The sequence below is a fragment of the Pyxicephalus adspersus genome, chromosome 10 (genome assembly GCF_032062135.1).
Source record: "Pyxicephalus adspersus chromosome 10, UCB_Pads_2.0, whole genome shotgun sequence".
Taxonomy (NCBI): domain Eukaryota; kingdom Metazoa; phylum Chordata; class Amphibia; order Anura; family Pyxicephalidae; genus Pyxicephalus; species Pyxicephalus adspersus.
Genome location: NC_092867.1, coordinates 50,042,022 through 50,065,268, shown reverse-complemented (window position 1 = coordinate 50,065,268; position 23,247 = coordinate 50,042,022). Strand labels below are relative to the sequence as shown.

The 23,247-nt window shown below is 40.5% G+C and overlaps 1 protein-coding gene across 1 annotated transcript in view; it reads right to left on the bottom strand.

Annotated features, from left to right (window-relative positions):
* The window catches only part of TMEM132A (transmembrane protein 132A), a 146,907-nt gene extending 133,027 nt beyond the window's left edge, over positions 1-13,880 (bottom strand). The window contains 1 exon segment of the mRNA XM_072423874.1: positions 13,504-13,880. Within this exon segment, the coding sequence (XP_072279975.1) occupies positions 13,504-13,549 (46 nt within the window). The 5' untranslated portion in view covers positions 13,550-13,880.
* Positions 13,881-23,247: the final 9,367 nt, after the last annotated feature.

The window sequence follows — 23,247 nt, the reverse complement described above, 5'->3', positions numbered from 1 at the left end:
CTTCAATAATCTGTAGACATAATCTAACGGTACTCACTAGGAACCCCTCAATCAAAAGAGGTATTCGACATCCAGTAATAACATCACCTGACAATTTAGATAAGCCACCTCCTTCCAATAGTCAGCACAAAAGTAAGGAAATTACATTGAATCATAGTTTTAATGATAGCCTAATCACAGATCAATTCTTTGTTTAGATTGTCCAAACTATTTCAGTATTTTCTAATGGCAGAGAGCCCCTGATATCAATTGTGGTTGTGTTTCTATTGTCCATGCATCAGCACCTAGTAAGTCTGTTCAATGTGCTATTGAAATATTGTTATATGTTTGGCTAATACCTAAGGGTATTAGGCAAACTTCAGTCAATGTATGGCGGGGGAGACTGGGAAGGTTAGCCCCCCAAGAGCCAGGCAAATATATATATATATATATACTACCGCTGCCAGGAAGAAGGACATATTGCTGCAAATTGCCCTGTGATGGATGAACCAATATGAGTGACTTTCTGGGTGGCAGGCGTCAGTCTCTTTTTGCAACCATTGCATGCACCCCAAGGGACTGTTAGATATTGCCAAAGAAACATGGGAAAGTGAAAGTTCACCTCAAAGAAGTGTAATCGAGCATGTGGCTTAAATGCAGGAGTTTTAGTACTAGTTCCCAGGTGGAAAGTAAAGTTCTAGCCAAATGGCAGGGCCCTTATGAGGTCATGGAAAAAGTTGGCAGGGCCCCTATGAGGTCATGGAAAAAATTGGCAGGGCCCCTATGAGGTCACGGAAAACCAGAACAGATTTATCATGTGAATTTGCTAAAGCGATGGAAAGAAAGGTAAGCATTACCAGTGAGGACAACAGAGCTACCTGCTTGGTCTAACCCTGTAATTCCAAAAGTCTGGATACCGGACACCCTGTCAAAAAATCAACAACAGGAAACGAGAGACTTTGTGCTACAAAATGAGGATATGTTCTCCAACTTGCCTGGATGAACATCAATGGCTGCACATGATATTATCACCCCTCCAGGTGACAGGGTAAGATTGAAACCTCCTGGATTCCTGAAGCTAGACGAGAGGTAATACATCAGGAAGTTAGAAAAAAGCTTTATTTGGGGGTTTTAGAGAAGACCAATAGTGATTGGTCCAGCCCAATTGTGTTAGTTCCAAAGCCAGATGGGAGCTAGAGATTCTGCAACGAATACTGAAAGCTGAATAAGATCACTAAGTTTGACACCTATCCTATGCCCCGGATAGACGAGTTAATTGATCGGTTGGGGAATGCTAGATACATGACCACCTTAGATCTAACCAAAGGATATTGGCAGATTCCCCTATCCGAGTCAGCTAAGAAAAAACAATTTTAGAACCCCTGATGAAGCAATCCAGTACCGAAGGATGCCCTTTGGGTTACAGAATGCTCCAGCTTTGTTCCAGCAGGTGATGGATAAGGTACTCCGACCCCATCAAAAATATACTGGATGATGTAGTCATTCATAGTGCAGATTGGGCCTCACATTTAGTAAAGGTCCAGGCCATGCCAAACGCGCTACTGGAAAGCAGGGTTTGTCGCAAACCCTTAAAAGTGTGCAATTGGACTGGAAGAAGCAAAATATCTGGGGTATACCATTGGGAGAGAAATAACAAAACCTCAGGAAAATAAAATGGATGCCATCCAGAATTGGCCACGCCCAATTAATACAAAGCAGGTTTGTGCTTTCTTGGGGATCGCTGGCTATTATAAGCGTTTTATTCCTCACTTTCCACCCCAGGCTGTTCCCCTGACAAATATGACTAAAGGAAAGGAATCTGTCAAGGTTAAATGGTCCCCAGAAGCAGAAGCTGCCTTTTAGGCATTAAAGAAAGCTTTGTGTAGCGAGTTGGTACTATATTCTTCTGACTTTTTAAAGGTTTTGTGATTCAGACGGATGTGTCCAATGTTGGACTAGGAGCAGTCCTATCCCAGGTAGAGAATGGGGAAGCACACCGTTATTTACCTTAGTCAAAAGTTGAAGGCTCATGAGTTAAACAATGCTATTATTGAAAAAGAATGTTTGGCTGTGAAGTGGGCTCTTGATTCATTGAGGTAGTATTTGCTGGGCAGACATTTTTAGCTAATAACAGATCATGACCCAATAAAGTGGATGGCCTAAAACAAGGAGACTAACATGAGGTTAATAGATGGTTCTTAGCCCTCCAGGAGTTAAGCTTTTCTGTCGAGCATCTTCCTGGTGTGCAGATGGGGAATGCAGATGCTTTATCTCGGGTCCATTCCTACTTGGCAGCCCCAAGCCTTAACGTTGAAACAAAAAGGGGAGTATGTAACAGCTGGGCAAGAAAAACATGGGGTTTCAACTAGAACGATAGATACATTTGTCCAAGGTACAGAATATATGCCGAATATTTTTCTGTTTGATCGGGCAGCTTTCTTTCTGACCTGATGGTGGAACTGAAGTACCAGGCTGTAGGACAATGGGCTTCTTGGCCAGGTGGGGGGCTAAAGAGGCTTGGGATAATTAGGAGTAAATTAACCCAGCTGAAACCCATCCTGGCAATTATGCTGTGCATATAAACTCCCAGCCTGCTCTTTCTTGGGCTCCTGTTCTTGGTCTGTGAGCTGGGAGTAGTGCAAAGGGGGGAAAGAAAACAAAAGAAAAAAAAAATGAGTAAAAACAGACATTTTGGCAAAGGCTGTACTGCTAGGGAAGTGGGGTCCTGCACAGCAGTAGGTTGCCCAGGATGGTTAGTGAGGAAACTAACAATTAGTTAGAGGTCAAGTGGCCAGGTTTTATTTTATTGTTCTGTTTATTTAGTGTTTTTCTGTGTGAATAGGCTTAGTAAATAAACCCTAACTAAACTGCTCATTTGCTGTACCTGGTTCCTGTCCGCTATACCTATCCAGTTAGTCACACAGGCCCCACTACTTTGCTAGTCCCTACAGAATTTGGACAAAACTTTTTTTCTAATTTTAGGTCTGTACATTACCACACAATTAATTTTAAAAGAAACAACTCAGATGCAGTTGAACTACAGACTTTCAGCTTTAATTCAGTGGGTTGAACAAGATTGCATAAAAATGTGAGGAACTAAAGCCTTTTTTTCAACACGATCATATCATTTCAGGGGCTCAAAAGTAATTGGACAAATTGAAAAGCGGAAAATAAAATGTTTATTTCTAATACTTGTTTGAAAACCCTTTGCTGACAATGACAACCTCTAGTCTTGAACTCATGGACATTACTAATTCCTGGATTCCCTCCTTTTTAATGCTCTGCCAGGCCTTACTGCAGCGGCTTTCAGTTGCTGTTTGTTTGTGGGCCTGTCTGACGTTTAGTCGTCAACAAGTGAAATGCATGCTCAATTGGGTTGAGATCAGGTGACTGACTTGGCAATTCAAGAATGTTCCAATTCTTTGCTTTATTAAACTCCTAGGTTGCTTTAACTGTATGTTTTTGGTCATTGTCCATCTATATTACGTAACGGCTCCCAATCAATTTGACTGCATTTAGCTGGATTTGAGCACACAGTAGGTCTCTGAACACCTCAGAATTCATTTGGCTGCTTCTGTCCTGTGTCACATCATCATAAAAACTAGTGTCCCAGTGCCACTGGCAGCCATGCACACCCAAGCCATCACACTGCCTCCTACATGTTTTACAGATAATGTTATATGCTTTGGATCATGAGCTGTTCCAACCCCTTCTCCATACTTTTTTCTTGCCATCAGTCTGGTAAAGGTTGATCTTGGTTTCATCTGTCCAAAGAATGTTTTTCCAGAACTGTGCTGGCTTTTTTTAGATGTTTTTGAGCAAAGTTTTTGAGAAAGTCTAGCCTTTCTATTCTTGAGGCTTACGAGTGGCTTGAACCTTGCAGTGCACCCTCTGTATTTACTTTCATGCAGTCTTCTCTTTATGGTAAACTTGGATATCGATAGGTCTACCTCCTGGAGGGTGTTTACTTGGTTGGCTGTTGTGAAGGGGTTTCTCTTCACCATGGAAATGATTCTGCGATCATCCACCACTGTTGTCTTCCCTTGAAGTCCAGGTCTTTTGGCGTTGCTGAGTTCACCAGTGCTTTGTTTCTTTCTCATGATGTACCAAACTGTAGATTTTGCCACTCCTAACATTGTAGCAATTTCTTGGATGGGTTTTTTCTATTTTTGAAGCCTTAAGGATGGCTTGTTTGACCTGTATGGAGAGCTCTTATTACCGCATGTTGTCTGTTCACAGAAAAATCTTCTACATACAAGAACACCCCCTCAAATCAACTCCAGGCCTTTTATCTGCTTAATTGATAATGACAAAATAAAGGGATTGTCCACACCAGCCCATGAAATAGCCTTTGAGTCAATTGTCCAACTACTTTTGAGCCCCTGAAATGAGGCGATTGTGTTCAAATATGGCTTTAGTTCCTCACATTTTTATGCAATCTTTTTTTTTGTTCAACCCACTGAAATAAAGCTGAAAGTCTGCAGTTCAACTGCATCTGAGTTGTTGCATCTAAAATTAATTGTGATAATGTACAGAACCAAAATTAGAAAAAAAGAGGTCTGTCCAAATATTTATGTACCTAACTGTAGGTCTTAACATCTACTGCTGTCAGTATTTTTTCTTAGGTCTGTATTGTACTCCTTGAGACTTTATGCACCACCTTGGTTTTCCTATGGAGGGCCCTTTTTTATTGATTTTGCCTTAGTGTGCCCCATTCACCTCAGTGTTCTTGTCACCTCTCCTGTTCTTTTGGTCCTTTTCCTTGTATTCCTTATAATACCAACCTCCATTTTTTCAATGCGCCGGCCCTCTGGCTCTACGTCATCCAGCCGGCTTGTGGTTTCCACGGACGCCGGCTGCCTGCACTTCTGGCGTAGGGGAGGTCCTGGGGACACCCTCCTTTAAATGTAGCGGTGTTCTCTTGATCCCCCTGCTCACCAACCATCATTTGCAATCGGGACTCTGTATACCCAGCAGTTTCCAATACTATGAATATACAACCACCACCCTGGACACCTGGAGTTTGCTAGTATCTTACTATTAAGGTATTACCCAAGAATATATAGTTCTAGAAACTACTCCTAATAAGTTTTGGTATTCACAAAAAACGTATTACTCTTTAAGGTTAATCTACATTTTATATCTATTTTTTAGATACTCAATCCTATTTCATACTTATTACTACACTGTTTCCTGTGCTGGGGAGATTTTCTTCACTCTAAACATTTGCAATAAGCAGAACCTATTACTCTGCAAGGATCATGTGAGTCTTAATACACCAGTATTATTTTAATTAACTTTTAATAATTTGTAGGTGATGTATAATTTCTAACAATACTCAGACTTTTCTAATGGAGATTTATTTATATGGATGGATTTATCTTTAACCCATCTATATACAGATATATACTGTATTTTTGACTCAAACTTTGATCAGGAAAAAAGCCAATATATATTTATTATCAGAACACATATGTATTATACATTTAATTAACAGCCAAACTTTTATTGATTTAGATACAAATACTACAAGGGCCAAACACATGTTACCAAACTATTACCCCTGAGGAAGCCTAATGAGGGGAAACATGTCGGGTATAACCATCAACATGATCCAATGGTTATAAAATTATATGGCAATGTAATGTATATGTTTTGTTGAGATGAAGCATGTCTAGTGCCCCTTAGGGCCAATTTGACACTCAGTGGACCCCAAGATAATATTGTGGTCCAATCTTAAACCTATCAAACCCATTTCATTATATGTTGTATACTGGGGCTTTTTGAAGCCTAATTTGTATATCTTGCGCCACATGTGAAACGCAATTTATTTTGTCGATAGATAGATTAGGATAGATAGATAGATTATACTAAGGGTTAGTTCTCTCTGGAGAACATCCACAAATTTAGATCACCGCCTATACCTACTGGTTTAGTTTTTAGGACAATTTTGAGCCATTGTGACTCATCTGAAGCAGATACATTGCTATTAGCAATTTGGACTTGAGTTCTGCTATTTTCCTTTGGGTACACAGAGCTAAAAAAAATTGTTTAGTAAATCTGCATTTTCTTTATCCCCAGAGACATCTTTTAAGGGGCTTATATGCTCAGATCTGATCTTTTTGCTATTAATATATTTGGGGTTTGCCTTACTTTCTTTAGCATTTTGTCTTTCGTTTTAAAGTTTTGCACATTTTATCTCCTTTTTATATCCTCGTTATATTCTTTATTGTTTTTAAATGAAGGTGATCCTTCATTTTTATTTTTTTGGAATGCCCTTTTCTTGTTCTTTATGGCTTTTTTACATTATTGTAATCATTGGAATATATTTTTCAGTGGCTTGAAACATTCCAATTTATGTTCTGTGTTCTTTGAGAACAATATTCCCTCCCAGTCCAGGTCACAAAGAATCCTTTGTAGTGCTTTGTAAAGCACTTAATATTGGAACATTTGCAAATTCAATGTTTTTATCTTTCCTGTCTTTATCTTACATTAAATGAAATCATATTATGGTCACTGCTACCCAGATTTGTTATAAACTCTGCATTGTTAGAAACAACTAGGTCCAAGAGTATAATTTCTAGTTGGGGCTTTTATAAATTGTACGATAAAAACTTGTAGTAAATTCATAACTTTCCACCCTTCTGCTGTACCTGTAGTGTCATTACTACAGCCAATGTCAGGTTTGTAAAATCTCCTACCCGGTTTCCCCGATTATAAGGCACTGTCTTATATTTTTTGAAATGCCAAAATATGCCCTAGGTCTTATTTTCAGGGGATGTCTTATTTTTCCATGAAGAAGATGATTGTCCCCTTCTGATCACTCTATGCCATTGATTGTCCCCTTCTGTTCACCGGTAATTAAGTGTAGGGATGTCCATTAGGGCAGGTAACTCCGTTAGGGCAGGGATCAGCAGCGTGCTTCCTGGTTCAGAATCGCGGGGGCGAGTGTGCCGGCTTTTTACTTTCAGTTTGGCTCTGCACTGCAGCCAGGAGGAGACATGCGCTGCAGCCAGCATCAAGGAGACACACACAGGAACGGATATCGGGGGATGTCTTATTCACGGGTGAGTGTCTTATTTTAATTATTTTTTCAAAAATCGGGGGTGGCTTATTTAATGGGGATGACTTAAAATCGGGGAAACACAGTATTACTAAAACTATACCAGCTTTAGCAGCCCTTTCTCTCTGTGCTAGCAGTTAATTCTCTATTTCTTTCTTAGCACTTGGGGGCCTATAGCAGACTCCAAAAATTAACTTTGTATTATGCATACCCATATTCAACTCCACCCATAATGTCTCAACCTCATCATACTATACTGTTGATGTTCTGCGCTCCTTGGTTTGCATATCAGAAAATATGGCCAATAAATAATTTTGTTAAGATATAATAGGAACATGAACAGATGGAGGATAAAAATGTGGAACACATAAAGGTGGGGTGATTATTGTGAACATATAACAGTCTATATTGTATCAAGTTAACAATTTGCTATAGCAATTATACTATGAGGTGTATTTATAAATATTGTCCCTGGCAATTTACTAATAATTTTCTTTTACACCTATAGCATTTCCTATTGTGACAGTGTACTTTAATAACTGCCTACTAGGTGGCAGAACAAGTCATTGTTTTAATAGGCACTAAAATGAGACATTCGACCGACTGTCAGTGAATTTCAGACCAATTGACAGGGAAAAAAATGTATAAAAAGAGCCTTAAGTTACAGAGTTTCAGTCAAACCAAGCTGGACATCCACAAACTTTCATAGCTACACAGATTGAGCTATTATTGTATTTTAAATCCAGAACTGCTTCCCCAATTTTTACTTCAAAAAGATTTAAAACCTTGACGAACTAACAAAACATGCCTAGAAACTATGTCTGACCACTGATCACCAATCTGAATGTTAACTAATAAGTAACAAAATAGGACATATACAATATATTGCAAGGAACAATTAGGTTAAGACTTAATGAGCCAGCTTTTACCTGTATAATTCGAAGGCACACTGGTACTTTTATAAGCAGCTCAAAACCTGCTGTTTCCACATTTATAGCAACCAGATATATAGGGGCATAAATGTTGGAATTTGTCCTACAGCATAATCTTAAAATGTTCCACAAAAATCTGTCATTTCTCTGGGAGAAAATACAGAGACAATTCTTCCCATTTTATACAGAAATGTTATGCTTCAAATGAGACCACAATCTTTCAGAACTTGGGGCAACTTGTCCTCCCAAACAATTTTAATCCATTTCTAAAACTTAAATCAAGTCCCTAAAGTGATAACCTCTAAAAAGCAACAGATAACCAAAAATATTGGCTGCAAAATTCACCAAAGTCTGATGACTGCAAAGGCTAGCTATAGTCATGTAACAATTTGATTGGTTAGGATAACATGTATCATAGAATTGAGTGCTGATGCTTTCTGGATACACATTAAGAAATGCAAGAATTACCATTTAGATTATATAAAAAAGGGCACTCCCTGGGGTAAACAAAGTCTTTTGATCCTGCTCTTGGAACTGTTGCCGTTTTGGACCATTGTACGCATCCAATAAAGATAAGTACAACCTTTTAATTAAGCAGCACCTGAGTTTTTTGTGTGGTTCTTTAACCTTTCCTGACACTTGTCTTTCAATAACCTCCACCAAGTCCATCATCAGAGAATGTTGGTGATTAATGGCATGTGGCTCCTAAGTACAAAACAGGAGAACTGGTACATTGGGAAGAATGATTTTATAAAACCGCCAACTGTTTGTCTGATATTGTAGGAAGCTAGTGGGAAGGGTATGGAGAATCAGAGGAAAATATGAAAAGCATATCCAAAACACCTATAAAAAGACACAATGGGTCTGATTTATTAAAGCTCTCCAAATGTTTTCAATCCTGGACCAAATCCATTCCAGGATTTTTTGGATCACCCAGGTTCACCAAAAGTTAATCCTAACCAGCCTTGGAGAGCTTTAATAAAGATCCAAAGACCAAAAAAGTCTTAAACCTGTAACCTTTTTTTGACTAATGTAATCACAATTTACATCCAGCACTGACAGATGAGGATTTACAGTATATAATTATAAATCTTCTTCTGTTACTATAACACACCCCCCCCCATCCGCCCCTTCATATATTTTGTGAAGAAAGGATGATCAACAAAGAAATACAGAACTAGGCAATGGAGCAAACAGGTTCCATAAAGACACAAATTTCTGCAAGAAACTGAAAGTTTTTACGACATGACATAGCCTTTGACAGTATTAGCAATTTTTTTTCTTTTACTTAAAGCAGAGAACCCATAAAATAGATCATCAATAGATCAGTGCAATCACTTATCAAACCCAAATTTTCTGTAAAGAACAAATTCTAGGCAAAGAAAAAAAAATTAAATCCCCAATTTATTTTGTAAAATATAAATGATAAAGTAAATAGAGTAGCTACTAAACAGGTCAACCCTTGAAATTTGGAATAGGCAAGCAAGAGTTAGTCTTTGTGAAAGGCTGGTTTTGGGATGGGAAAGCACCTGAAGTAAGGTCTGAAGGGAGTTTAGGTGTGGGTAAATGCAGAATGTGTTTCTGGGAGCTGTGTATCAATGAAATGCTGAGGATGTAGTTAACTGGCTGCTGAACATTTGTTTTATGTTTTGCTTTCCAACAAATGGGGTTTCCTTTCCTGAAATGTCCTATGCTGAAATGTATAGTGCCTCTTGTTCTGTGTAGTACGCTCCTATAGATGTTGCTTCTTCTTCACTCATACTATACTGAACTCTAAAGTTTTACCAAGTACCATCTGGTTAGGGAATCTCTATCTAGTAACAAAGGCATGTCTCTGTGTATATTCACATAGAACAGCCTAATCCTCATTTTACTATTTGTTTGATGCACAAATATTGTCCTTTCTCACCATTTATACTATCGGAGTTGTATACTAAACACAATCTTAAACTTAGCCACTTGAACCCGCAGCCTTCTTTGTCTTTTTTTCTATTGACACCTACATTTATTACATAAAACAATATCCATTTACTATAATAAAAAAGGCTGGGCACCCTCTGAAAGCATCCACATCAGCTTTATTTTGTTAGGAAGAAGCATTGGCGTGGTTTAGTGAAAGATACAAGTTTATAGTTTCTATGTTTTGTAGAAATTGTATAACCACAGACACAAGTCCATCATATTCAACCACTAGGGAAATAAACATATCCTAGATATAAAAACCTATGGACATAGTTGGTCCAGAGGAAGGCAGAAAACTACCTCCTGAGGGAGTCTTTTTCACAGTTTCCTTATCCGGAGCATAAACTGCTTTTCCTCCAGACGCAGAGTGCCCTCTTGTCCATTGTAACGATCTTAAAGTGCATAGTTTGGAAGAGTTATGTATATGAACCATTTATATTTTTATAAAAAATGCCAGAGGCATTCTCGCTTATCCCTATTTTTATCAACCTCTCAAGGACCTCTCCAACTATGGACGTTAAACTTACCGGTCTAATTACTTGGTAATGACTTTGCTCCTTTTGTGAAGATAGGAACCAAAACAGTCTCTAAAAATTATAAACAATAGCTTTGAAATAAATGAGCTCAGCTCTTTGAGGACACATGGATGTAATCCATCAGGTCCTGGTGCTTTGTCAACCTTAATTTTGCCCAAATGTTTCTCAATCATAAAAATTTTGAAGCATTATTGCTGAAATAAGGCAGTGATATTGCTATTTGGACTTCCTTTGAGTACACAGAGATAAAAAAGTGACTATTAAATCCGCCTTTTCATTATCCCTAGTTACCAACTCAGAGACATCCCTTAAGGGGCCTACATGTCCAGATCTGGTCTTTTTGTTATTAATATAATAAAAAAAAAAAAAAAAAAATCGGCTTACTTTCTTTTGTAATCTGTCTCTCATTTTAAAGTTTTGCACATTTTATCTCCTTTTTAGATCTTTTGTTATATTCTTTAAAGTTTTCAAATGATGAAGGTGATCCTTCATTGTTATATTTTTGGAGGCCTTTTCTTACTCTTTATGGCATTTTTAACATTAGTCGTTAGTCACATAGGTTTCAATTTCAGACTCTTCATTTTGTTACCCATTGGAATATGTTTTTCAGTGTGTTTGTGTAGAACATTTCTGTTCTGTGTTCTTTGAGGACAATATTCTCTCCTAGTCCAAGTCACAGACAGAGACCTGCCCTTAAAATAAGGCAAAATTTGCTCTCTTACAATGTCATGTTTTTTTCCTTCCTGTTTTTGCTTCCTGTTTACAGCTTACAATAAATGAAATCATATTATGCTCTCTGCTACCCAGATTGTTTTATATGTGATATCTGCATTGTTAGAAAAAAACAAGGCCGAACAGAGTTTCATTTCTAGTTGGAACTTTAATAAACTACCATAAATCTTGAATTAAATTATTAAATTTCCACCCGATTTCTGTTCCTGTAGTGCTGTTACTTAAGTCAATGTCAGGGTAGTTAAAATCTCCCATTACTAAAACATTGTCAGATTTTGCAGTCTTTTCTATCTGTGCTAGTAGATTCTCTATTTCTTCCTTAGCACTGGGGGGCCTATAACAGACTCCAATAAATAACTGTGCATTATGCATCCCCATATTCAACTTCACCCATAACATCTTATCACATGCTCCATCAACTATTTCTTCCTTCACATTCACTTTTAGATCACCTCCCACATAACGACACAAACCATCACCTTTTCGTTTGACTCTGTCTTTACGAAAGAGTATGACCAGTAATATTGGCAGCCCAGTCATGTGAAGAACAAAGCCATAATGCTCATCATTCATTAAGGCTTCTAACTCCCCTTTTTTGTTTGCCAGACTTCTAGCATTAGTGAACAGGCTCTATAAACTATTGCTGCATTTATTAGTGCTGTTTGCCCAATCCTTTTGTTTTTCAGTACAATTAGCACTGCACAATCTAATGTTTGTGTGTAACATGGGAAACTCCTTATATTTATCGATAACATTCCACCCTCCACTAGTGACTGACCCCCGTCTACCTTTCTACCACCTTTTTTAACTGTGCCACCCCCCTCTGTCCTGGTTTAAATATCCCTCCATCTTTCCCCTAGAAAACAGCAGACCCCTTCCATTTAGGTGCAAACCATCTCTGGCATATAGGTTGTACCTCTATGAACAATCAGCCCAGTGCTCCAAGAACCCAAATCCTTCCCTTTTCACCAGGACTTAAGCTATGCATTTAGCTGTCTAAGCTCCTGCTGCCCTTGCTGTGTTGCGCATGGCACAGGCAATATTCCAGAGAATATACCCTTGGAGGTCCTTTCCTTCAACTTGAAACCTAGTTCTTTAAAGTGATTTTTAAGGACCCTCCATCTTCCATACAGCCTGTCATGGGTTCCAACATGGACCACCACTGGGTCAGCCACCTGCACATCTTCACGTAGCTTTGCAAATTTGTTATGGGTGCTCAAACACAGGATTGGCCTTCCTTTTCTTGGGTGCCACTACCACTCTAACTACAGTAACCCAGCTCCCTACACTTTCATCCTGATTAACCTCCCCACTCTCCACATCCATGCCATTACCTACCTGCTCAGTGAGCATGAGACCCCTCTCACAGTGATCCAGTGATTTTAGTGTTGCAATGCACTTCTCCAGATCTCCAATGTGAGATTCCAGAAGGGCGACCTACTCACATTTATTCACCTAGGAGCTGTTGCTCCATTTGTGCATACATATGGTATATTCTACACCTAACAAAAGCTTCCACCTTGCTGAAACTCTATTTCCCAGTTACAATATTAGTTGATTTCAGAGATAAAAAAGGATTACTTACAGTTTGTAGTTACTTTGAAGATTCAACGACTTGTGTTTTCTAACTCCACTTATTCAAACCACTTGTTTCACTAGCAAGCTCAAGGTGTGTTTAAGCTGAACTTATATCACCTGTGAAACCTTGACCACTCCCCTTTAATGAAAGGCCCATAATTCAAGATTGGAAGTCAATATTAAAATCTACTAAACTGATTTTAAAAGGTGTGTGGATATTATGTGGCTAATGGTCATTTACCTGCACCCAGGATAAATTGCTCACACATAAAAACCTCTATTGACTTCTGGTCAATCTGAGGGCTTTCCAACTGGTGCATATCTAGCTAAGGCAGTGTGGGATTGGGTGTGATTCTTTCCTCTGAAGACTTGGCTTGAGACAGACCAATTTATGGACCACTGTGGCCCCTTGGGCAGCCCTTTTAAATGAGTGGCCTGCCAGCTCACATTGAAGTGTAATGTGAATGCATGACTACATATACAGTCTGATTTTTGCACTACTGTGGTGCACTGGGAAGCTCATTCAAATATATATGGAAAAACACATGTGCTCTCCTTGAGCTATCGTTTGTTTTCTTGTTTTATTATTTAGTGGGTGGGGGTAGCCTATAAGAAAAACATATAAGGTCTAGGTATATTTATAACGTATTTGAGTCTATTGGTCTTTTGTAGCCTTCATATTTAAAACAATTGCAGGAGACAAATTTAAAGAAAACAATACCTCTTATAGTGCTTGTAATCCACAGTATGAAGAAGCAAATATCCATATCGCTGTATAAAAGTGTGCCAGGTCCGACAGGTAGAATACGCGTCTGTATCACTGGGCTTCTTCCATCGTGTTTACAAATATGCGTGTGTCAGTGCGTTGCATCGTGCAAGCTGCTTTCCCGTACGCTAGGGTGTGTCATGCCTGGGTGTGACCGTGTCCTAAATGAGTATAGACAGGTACAAATACGGACATAAAAAAAAAAAAAAGCTAACCTGTATGTGCGCTCGTTTCCTTTCAGTTAAGCAGCAATAGACAGTATGTTTCATTTATCCCTGAATCAGTGTGTGTTACAAGGACAAAGATAGACAAAAGAGGGAGGCCGAAGGGTGGAGACTAAGAGGGGGAGGGAAGACCATTCAGGGACCATGTGTGCGCAGAAAACTAGAGGGAGTTTTGAAACGAAGACTCGCCAGCTCCTTCAGCTCTGACTTGAGCTGATGTAAGTGATAGCAATTCCTTAAATACCCTTCTGTAACATGAACCCCGGTTTCCCAGGCTAAAGTCTATAATTCAGTTATATTAGTTTTATTATCTTTAAGGCTTAGTATAAACAGTTGTTTTTCTCAGCGTTTAACATGAGGCTTTTAAAACCTATGTTTGAAATTCCCATGCAAATGGAAGTGTTTACCCGTGTTTTTGGATGTTTTCCAGCGTTTTAAATTTTTAAACTTTGCTAGGAACGTTATAGATAATGCTCATAAACGTGCCTCAAGGAAACATCCTGGTGTACATTAGCCCATTGGAATGCCTGGAAATTTCAAACACGGGCTTTTAAAGCCTCAGGTTAAACACTGGGGAAAACGTCTATGTAGACTAAAGCTGCGTAGACACCTGCAATTTTTCTCGTTGGAAAGGATCTTTCACGATCCTTTCCAATGAGAAAAGACTGCACGATGCATGAACGATGCTGTACATACAGCACCGTTCATGCTCTATGGAGAGGGGAGGGGGAGAGCGACGGAGCGGCACCCTGCTGCGCGCTCTCCCCTTCCCTTTCATTAGGATCGGTCGTCGTCCATGGATCCGTCAGGACGGTCGTCGGACGATGGACGACGACCGACTGTACACACGGCAGATTTTCGCCCGATAATTGGCCGATACCGATTATCGGGCGAGAAAAATTTGCCGTGTGTACGCAGCTTAAGCCTTAAACCTAAACGTGGTATAGACTTTTTCCAGCATTTTAAAGACAAGTTTGTAGGAAATTCCCAATAATTTAAAAGGGAGTTTTCAGCAAAAAAAAAAAAAAAACACCTTACAGGTGTAAAGCTGTCAATCCCTCTCTAAAGGAAGTCCGGTAGGTTCCACATAGTCCTGGCTTCTCTCTTCTTTCTGGCGCAGACTGGATAGAGGACACAGCCATCTTCTTATGTCGCCCAATCTCACACTGTGCAGGCACTAGATCAGGTGAGGCGTCTTCCTTAAAATTTAAAAAAAAAGTGCTGATCCCACCCTGAATGCAGTAGAGCCACTTATGACGCATGCACAAAATAAAAAAAATACCTTACACCTAAAGTGGAACCTTCATAAAAAAAAATTAACATTTACATTCCAAGAGCCTCTGATTTCTCCACATTGATATTCCAGTGGGTCCTGTGCCATCCCAACTTCTCTATTTTGTCAGGTGCAGACTGGACAGCAGGCCGTCTTCCGGGTTCCTCTTACCTCACCAGATCTCACACTGCGCAGGTGCAAGATTGAGTGATGCCCTTTTCTGTAAATGTAAAAATCAAAAAGTGCTGGTTTTCACTGCATGTGCATGATCAGTATGGGTACTACATGCAGGCTTCAGAACCGTTATCTCCTGTTGCTGGGAAATTCCTAATCTATCCAATTGTTCTCATTCCTGAGGAAGCAGCTCAAGAGCTGCGAAACGCGTCAAATGAAGGAGGCTCTCCCTCTTCTACAAAACCAACACCTTGATGGATATGGTTTTAGGGAGAATGTGACTATGTAAGTAATAGTGTATTGCTCTTTATGAAATTGTGAAAAACTGAAAGTTTTTTACTGTTTTTATGAAATTGTGTGCTATGTTTAGGTATATGTAAAATAATAAAACATTAGTCCGCTTTGTAACTCTCCTGTTTAAAAAACTCTTTAACATAATGGAAAAATGTTATGATAGGTCTGCTTTGAGATGTGCTTCAAATTGATGTCACCAGCACACTGCAATTGCAGCGCAAATTTTGTATGGACTGGGTCTGCTTTATGTTAGAGGTGCAAATGTTCCGAGACCCTGAGAACAAAAAGATAACCTAATAAATCAAGAGATCTTTCAATCCTAGAAATAATATCCCACCTGTTAATATTTAAGACAGCTACATCCCTATTACTTATAGAAACAAAACATTCAGTGAAGGACACCAGTTTTTATGGAACATTATGGGCCAATGACAAAACACATATAAAACAACATCACTTTATTTTTGCATTTAATTTTTTTTTTACAAAAATATAATAAAAACATGAATTGTACACTAGACTCTCCTATTAGGGTATCCCTTGCAGGAGTATAACCAAATATTTACTCATTTCGCGGAAATTTCCGCTTCATCAGGAGAAAGGAGATCTGGTGTTCACATAATAATGGCAAAACCTCTCATACAGAGTGGAAAAGGCAGGAAAGAGATGGTGGTAAAAGGTATCTTTTCAGTAACCCGGTTGCTTTGAGTTAACAATCCTTTCATGTTGGTAGAATTTTCAGGCTCTGAAAGAGTTAACTAATTTCAGCTGTATACATAGGCGCATACCTAAACGCTTATGATGCCTGACCCAAGGATCCGCCTGGTCTTAAATCCCTGCAAATTCGGGCAGGCAAGAACTCGCTTTTGCCAGCGGACTATATCATCCACCCATGTTCTTCTTTGCTTCCATAGGTGTGTGTATGTATATATATATATATATATATATATATATATATATTTATTTATTTATACATACATATATATATATATATATATATATATATATATAATATGAAAAAATGTAATAAAAAAAGTTACTCAACACACACATTTAATAAATTACTTTAAAATTAAAGCCTCCTCCTCTACTCTGTTTTAATTTATTTTTTTTTTAGATAGCTGTTCACTGGTGTACAAATGTAAAGGATCATATCAATAAATGATTATGGAATGTCCAAAAAACAAACAGCCAAATTTTACGACCTGCTCACGTCCCAATTACAGGCGAATTTGTAGCAGCTGTGCACATAAAGATGTGCATATATAAGGGTGTTGTCTACCTTGCTTTTTCCTTTTTGCGCGCATATTTCTGGCCCCACGTACACGTGCGAATGCCCTGCATCCCTATAAATTTTCAGAGAACTTTTTAGCCCTTCTGCTTCTGCAACATATCCTAACTTTTCCCCCCAAAAAACAAACTGGTTTGTGGCAAACACAACAAAAAAAAAGCTATATTTAACCACCCGGGCGGTTAGCCCGACCTTGGTTCGGGGTAAGTAAACTTGCTACAATTGTTTACCCCGAACCAAGGTCGGGGTAGCTAAAAGTATAAACATGTTGTATGACAATCGGATTACAACTGAAAAAAAATACTTACCTTGTAAGTTTGGTTTGTGTGTGTGTGTTTAGCCTTCCAAAAGCTAAATAATAACCTTCTATCTCTGTTTTTTTGTTTTTTATTTTAAGACATTTCTGGTGCTGCCTTACTTTGGGAATGTCTACCTGCTTATTGAGTTAAAAATTTAAAATAGACCCCAATTTCTGCCTGTCTGTAAAATTTTTGGTTTGCCTTAGCTAAATATTGGGGACTTTAGATATGTGAAGATTTGTCTACACATTCATTCATTTTGATGTCATATATCATGTGCCTTTGTAGAACATCAGTGTCTGCTGGTTTGTGGTTCTGGAGAATTTTCATGGGCTGCTGTGGAGGTAGGCAGCAACTGGTTCATTTGTGTTTTTTTGGGATGGGTTGGGGGAATGAACATTTCCCAATTTGTTCCATTTGTTTGTTAGGGTCCCTCAGGTGGCCATTTCCCACCAGAAGAGGAAGTGGCTGAGGTTTCTGTAAGCAATCAATGTTGAATGTTTTGGATTCTGAAGAAATGTGTATAGATTTGTCTAACGTTTTGTGTAACATTTGTCGGTGTTCCAATGTCAGGATGCCGTCTGCATAATGTCATGGTGACCCCCAAAGTTATGTTATTTACTTTAATCTGTATTTTTTTTGTTTTCTTCCCTTTTTAGCACCCAGTGGATGCAGGTGAATTTGGTGAACCCATTGTGGCCAACCAGCTTCTAAGCCTCACTCAGAGGCTGGTTGGCCATTGTGATAGAATGGCGGAGTCAATGATGTCTGCCCCAAGTTCCACTAATTTGGGACAGGTCCTTACACACCTACAGGAAACTATAAACCAAAATCGCCAGGACTGAGAAATCAGCCAACAACATCTGGCAGCCATCTGCAGTGTCTGATTGAATCGGTCCAACAACAATCGGCCACTTTGGGTGCCTACATGTTCTGAGTTGACCATCTCTGTAACATGTTAAGTGAATCTCTGGACCAACAATCTCAAGTAAATCAGGCGGTACTTCACATGCTGGGTTGGCAAATCCAAAGAGATCCATCATGGCCAGCCACTCCTGCAGGCTCCCCAGCTCCATCCCGCTCCCAGATAACGATCAGTCCGGGCTGTTGAGGTGGCCTGTACCCGCGGTCGGGCTGTTGAGGTGGCCCGTACCCGCGGCCGGGCTGTTGAGGTGGCCCGCGGCCGTGGCTGGGCTGTTGAGGTGGGAGACTTTTATAGGTGGATGCCAGGTGCAAGGTGAGACATTATTCCTTTCCTATTCTTCCTTTCTTATTCTTTAACAAAGTAATATCACTAAATGTTTTCAGGACTCCATGACACTTACAGTGTTTGAGTTATCCTGCATGAAGACATTTGTTTTTATAAGATAGCCTAATCTCTATTTTGGTTGACCAGTGTCCACAGGTTAGTGTCCCTCACAATTATTTGACACTTTACCTATATAAATTTCTTTTTTATGTGGCCTAAGTATGCTCCAAATGCATTTTTGCTATCCAATCCCCGAAGAATGTTAAAGTTTGTAAATGTGTTGAAAAGTGATTCTAATCAAGTATGAAGTCTCAACTCAATACTCTACTCTAGTATTGCTGTAATGACCTTAAAAGAAGCTAAACATTATTTCCAAAAACACGATTGAAACCTTGTTCACTAAATGAGCACAAATCTATTTATGTCTAGTGCCACTTGCCTCTAACACATAAACGTGCTTGCTAATTGGCCAACTACATTTCTGTTGTTTAAATTGACATAATAAGGTGTTCAGCTTTGTATTCTACGCAAAATGTATTCTTGTCTGATATTACAAATACACATACATATTTTGAAGAGGACATATCTAACATACCCAACTATTTTAATTTTAAGGTCACATGATAGTCTGGAAGAGATGTCCAGAAAGTGGTGGAAACTCTACCAAGCTTCAAAACAGGTTGGTGTAGGATAAGAGCATGTTAGATATTTACTGTTCAAAAAACCATTGTGTAAAGACTAATGTTTTTTTGTATTTTTTCTTTTGTAACTGAGAACCATGAACATCACAGCAGGCCTGGATGGAGCTTTTTAAATGTGTGGATTTGTTTTTTGAAATAAAAAAAATACACAAAATCTTGCTTCTTGTTTTTTGCAAATTTTTGGTGGGTTTTATCCCCCCCCAAATGATTTTTGTTAAAGAACATTTAAATATGAATATAAAATATAACACATTTTTAAAAACATATTTACAATTCTATTTTTTGGGCCAGTTTTAAAAGCAGTACCGCCTGGGCATACTTCAAGGAGCGACCATCCTCAGCTGACATTCTATGGCAGACATCCAAGATAGCCAATACAGGCTATCCTGTCTAATTACGGGTGGGTGAAGAAAAACAAAGAATATATTAACCAGACGATTTGTGAAAAACATTTAAGAAAAGTGGTGTCCTTGTTACATAGAAGGTTAGGTTGAAAAAAGACATAACTCCATCAAGTTCAACCACTAGGGAAATAAACACATCCCAGATATAAAGCCCTATAAGACAGAGCTGGTCCAGAGGAAGGCCAAAAAAAACCCTGGTACAATTTGCTTCAACAGGGGGAAAAAAATTCCTTCCTTATTCCATGAGGCAATCGGATGTTCCCTGGATCAACAGTCACTGTTATTTTTACTTTAAAGCCTTAATAACCATTTTTTTTTCTGTGCTTCTAGAAAAGCATCCAGCTTTTTCCTAAAGTAATCTATAGTAGTTGATGAAACTACTTCCTGAGGGAACCGATTCCACATTTTCACAGACCTTACAGTGAAAAATCCCTTCCTTATCTGGAGCTTAAACTTCTTTTTTTCCAGAGGCAAAGAGTGCCCTCTTGTTCTTTGTAATGATCTCAAAAGTGAATAATGGGGAAGAGAGTTCGCTATATGGATCATTTATATATTTATACAGGGTGATCATATCCCCCCCTAAACGTCTCTTCTCAAGGGAGAATAGATTCAGTTAAGCTAATCTCTCTGCATAGCTGAGCTCTTCCAATCCTTTTAATAATTTTGTTGCCCTTCTTTGCACTCTCTCCAATTCAACAATGTCCTTTTTGTTAACTGGTGCCCAAAACTGGACTTGCATATTCCAGATGCGGTCTGACCAATGCTTTGTACAGGAGCAGCATTATGTCTCCATCTATACACATTCAAAGTATGAATTATTAATTACAACTCTCTGGATGCGATCTTTAAGCCAGTTTTCTATCCATTTACAGATTGACTTTTCTAAACCTAGTGACCCTAACTTGTATATTACCTGTCTGTGGGAGTCTGCTGTGGTAGTGAAATAATACTGTGAGTCAGTATGACATGCAGATGACAGGTGTCGCTATTAGAATCACTGCACACTTCACTTATTTGGGCAGTCACAGGGCCAAAACTGACGAAATAACTCAAGTATGAACTCAGCCTTACAGGTCCATGTTAGCGTCAAGAAGAAGCGCACTCCTTTTACACCCTTGTCAGCTGATTCCACAAAGATGTCTACAGAACCTGTTCTATTAACTGCTTATACTGCTTAAGTAGAGCCCCCCCGACAGAGTGGAGAGGGTGTCAGCACTAGGTTTGTGTTGACGTCTCTGATTATTTTGCCCTTCCTCTGATCCATCAGAACAATAACCCACAAAAAATGGATCCTGTCTGTGGAGCATCTGCCTTCACTCGGTCAGCATTTGCTCAATAATCCATCAGTATTGCTAATGCCAAAAAAAAAACAGGAGTGGACCAAAAACAGAGATGACACGTGAATGGAATATTTGCATGTGTTTTGTGTTTTGTTTGATGGGACCATACAGGCCTTACAGCTGCTACACAGACAGGATTTGTTGTGTGTCTCTTTTTTCCTTCCTTCTGACAGATCAGAAGAAGGGTCAAATAAATAGTGATGTCACACAGGCCAAAAAGGCAAAATAGTGGCCCAGTCATGGAGTGGGGAGGGTGGGATAACAGCTTGAGAAGTCCACAGAGTGGCACAATGACATAGTTGTGAAGTGGAAGCAACATCAGGAGGCCACAGAATGGCACAATGACAGTGTCTGGAGTTGGCGACAGCATCTGAAGGCTACAGAGTGGCACAATGACAGAGTCTAGAGGTGGTGGCAGCATGAGTAGGCCACAGAGTGGCACAATGACAGAGTCTGGATGTGGTGCCAGCATCAGGAGGCCACAGGGTGCACAGTGGCATACTGTGGAGATGGCAGCAGCAGCAACATCAGGAGGATACCACAGAGTGGCAAAGTGACATAGTCTGGAGTTGGCAGCAGCAGCATCAGGAGACCACAAAGTGACCCGTGACAGAGTGGGCCAGTGGGTGGCAACACCAGTACCCGCTGACGAAGATGGGGGAAAGAAGGAGCACTTGGCATCTGATGTGTGGCATCAGGAGGGGACTTGACTCCAAAGGGGCTTGCGCTTCTGGCGCCCAGCGCACGCCGGGTGTGACCTACTCTGAGGACAGTGATAGGTGGGTTGATTTTCAGTCTGAATACAGACCATGAAAGTGGGGCCTCTTGATCCTTCCTACTTTTGGGTTAGGAGCAGGAGGTGTCAGAAAATTTACCACAGGGACAACTGGCCACAGAGTGGCACAATGACAGAGTCTGGAGGTGGTGGCATCATGAGTAGGCCACAGAGTGGCACGACAGAGTCTGGAGGTGGCGACAGCATCAGGAGACCACATAATGGCACAATGACAGAAACTTAAGGTGGCGACAGCATCAGCAGGCCCTGGAATGTCACAAGGACATAGTGTGGAGGTTTGTGGCACCATCAGGAGGCCACAGAGTGGCACAATGACAGAGTCTGGAGGTGGGGGCAACATCAGGAGGCCACAGAGTGGCACAAGCAGATAGTGTGGTGGTGGCGGCAGCATCAGGAAGCCACAGAGTCGCACAAGGACATAGTGTGGAGGTGGCGGCAGCATCAGGAGACCACAGAGCGGCAAGGTGACAAAGTGTGGAAATGGCAGCAACAGCATCAGGAGACCACAGAGCGGCAAGGTGACATAGTGTGTAGATGGCAGCAGCAGCATCAGGAGGCCACAGAGCGGCAAGGTGACATAGTGTGGAGATGGCAGCAGCTGCATCAGGAGACCACAGAGCGGCAAGATGACATAGTGTGGAGATGGCGGCAGCAGCATCAGCTGACCACAGAACGGCAAGGTGACATAGTGTGGAGATGGCAGCAGCAGTATCAGGAGACCACAGAGCGGCAAGGTGACATAGTGTGGAGAAGGCAGCAGCAGCATCAGGAGACCACAGAGCGGCAAGGTGACATAGTGTGGAGATGGCAGCAGCAGCATCAGCTGACTACAGAGCGGCAAGGTGACATAGTGTGGAGATGGCAGCAGCATCATCAGGAGACCACAGAGCGGCAAAATAACATAGTGTGGAGATGGCAGCAGCAGCATTAGGAGACCACAGAGCGGCAAGGTGACATAGTGTGGAGAGGCCACAGAGTGGCCCAAGCAGATAGTGTGGAGGTAGCGGCAGCATCAGGAAGCCACAGAGTGGCACAAAGACATAGTGTGGAGGTGGCGGCAGCAGCAGCATCAGCAGACCAGAGAGCAGCAAGGTGACATAGTTTAGAGATGGCAGCAGCAGCATCGGGAGACCACAGAGCGGCAAGGTGACATAGTGTGGACCCGGTGTCAGACTGGGGCGGTGGGTGCCAATACCAGTACCCGCTTACGAAGGTAGGTGAAAGAGGGAGCACTTGGCATCTGGTGTGTGGCATCAGGCGGGTGGCAGCATCAGAGTAGTAGCTGAGGCAGGTAGCCAGAAGAAACCGATCTCTTTTGTCAAGGTTAGGGTCAGACGGCATGGATCATCTAATCAGATGCATCAGGCATTGGTGGGTGGAAATCCTGGCTGATCCACACCTGATTCATCTTGACAAAGGTCAGTCTCTCCACATCTTGGGTGGACAGGCGAGTTCTTCCTGGGGTAACTTTGGCCCCCGCTGCACTAAACACCTGCTCTGATGCCACACTACTGGCCGGGCAGGACAGCTTTTCCAGGGCAAACTCGGCCAGTTACAGCCACAAATCCAGTTTGGCTGCCCAGTAGTCCAGCGGATCTTCAATGACGGCTGGCAGGGTGCACTCCAAGTATGCCACCACCTGCTGTTTCAGATT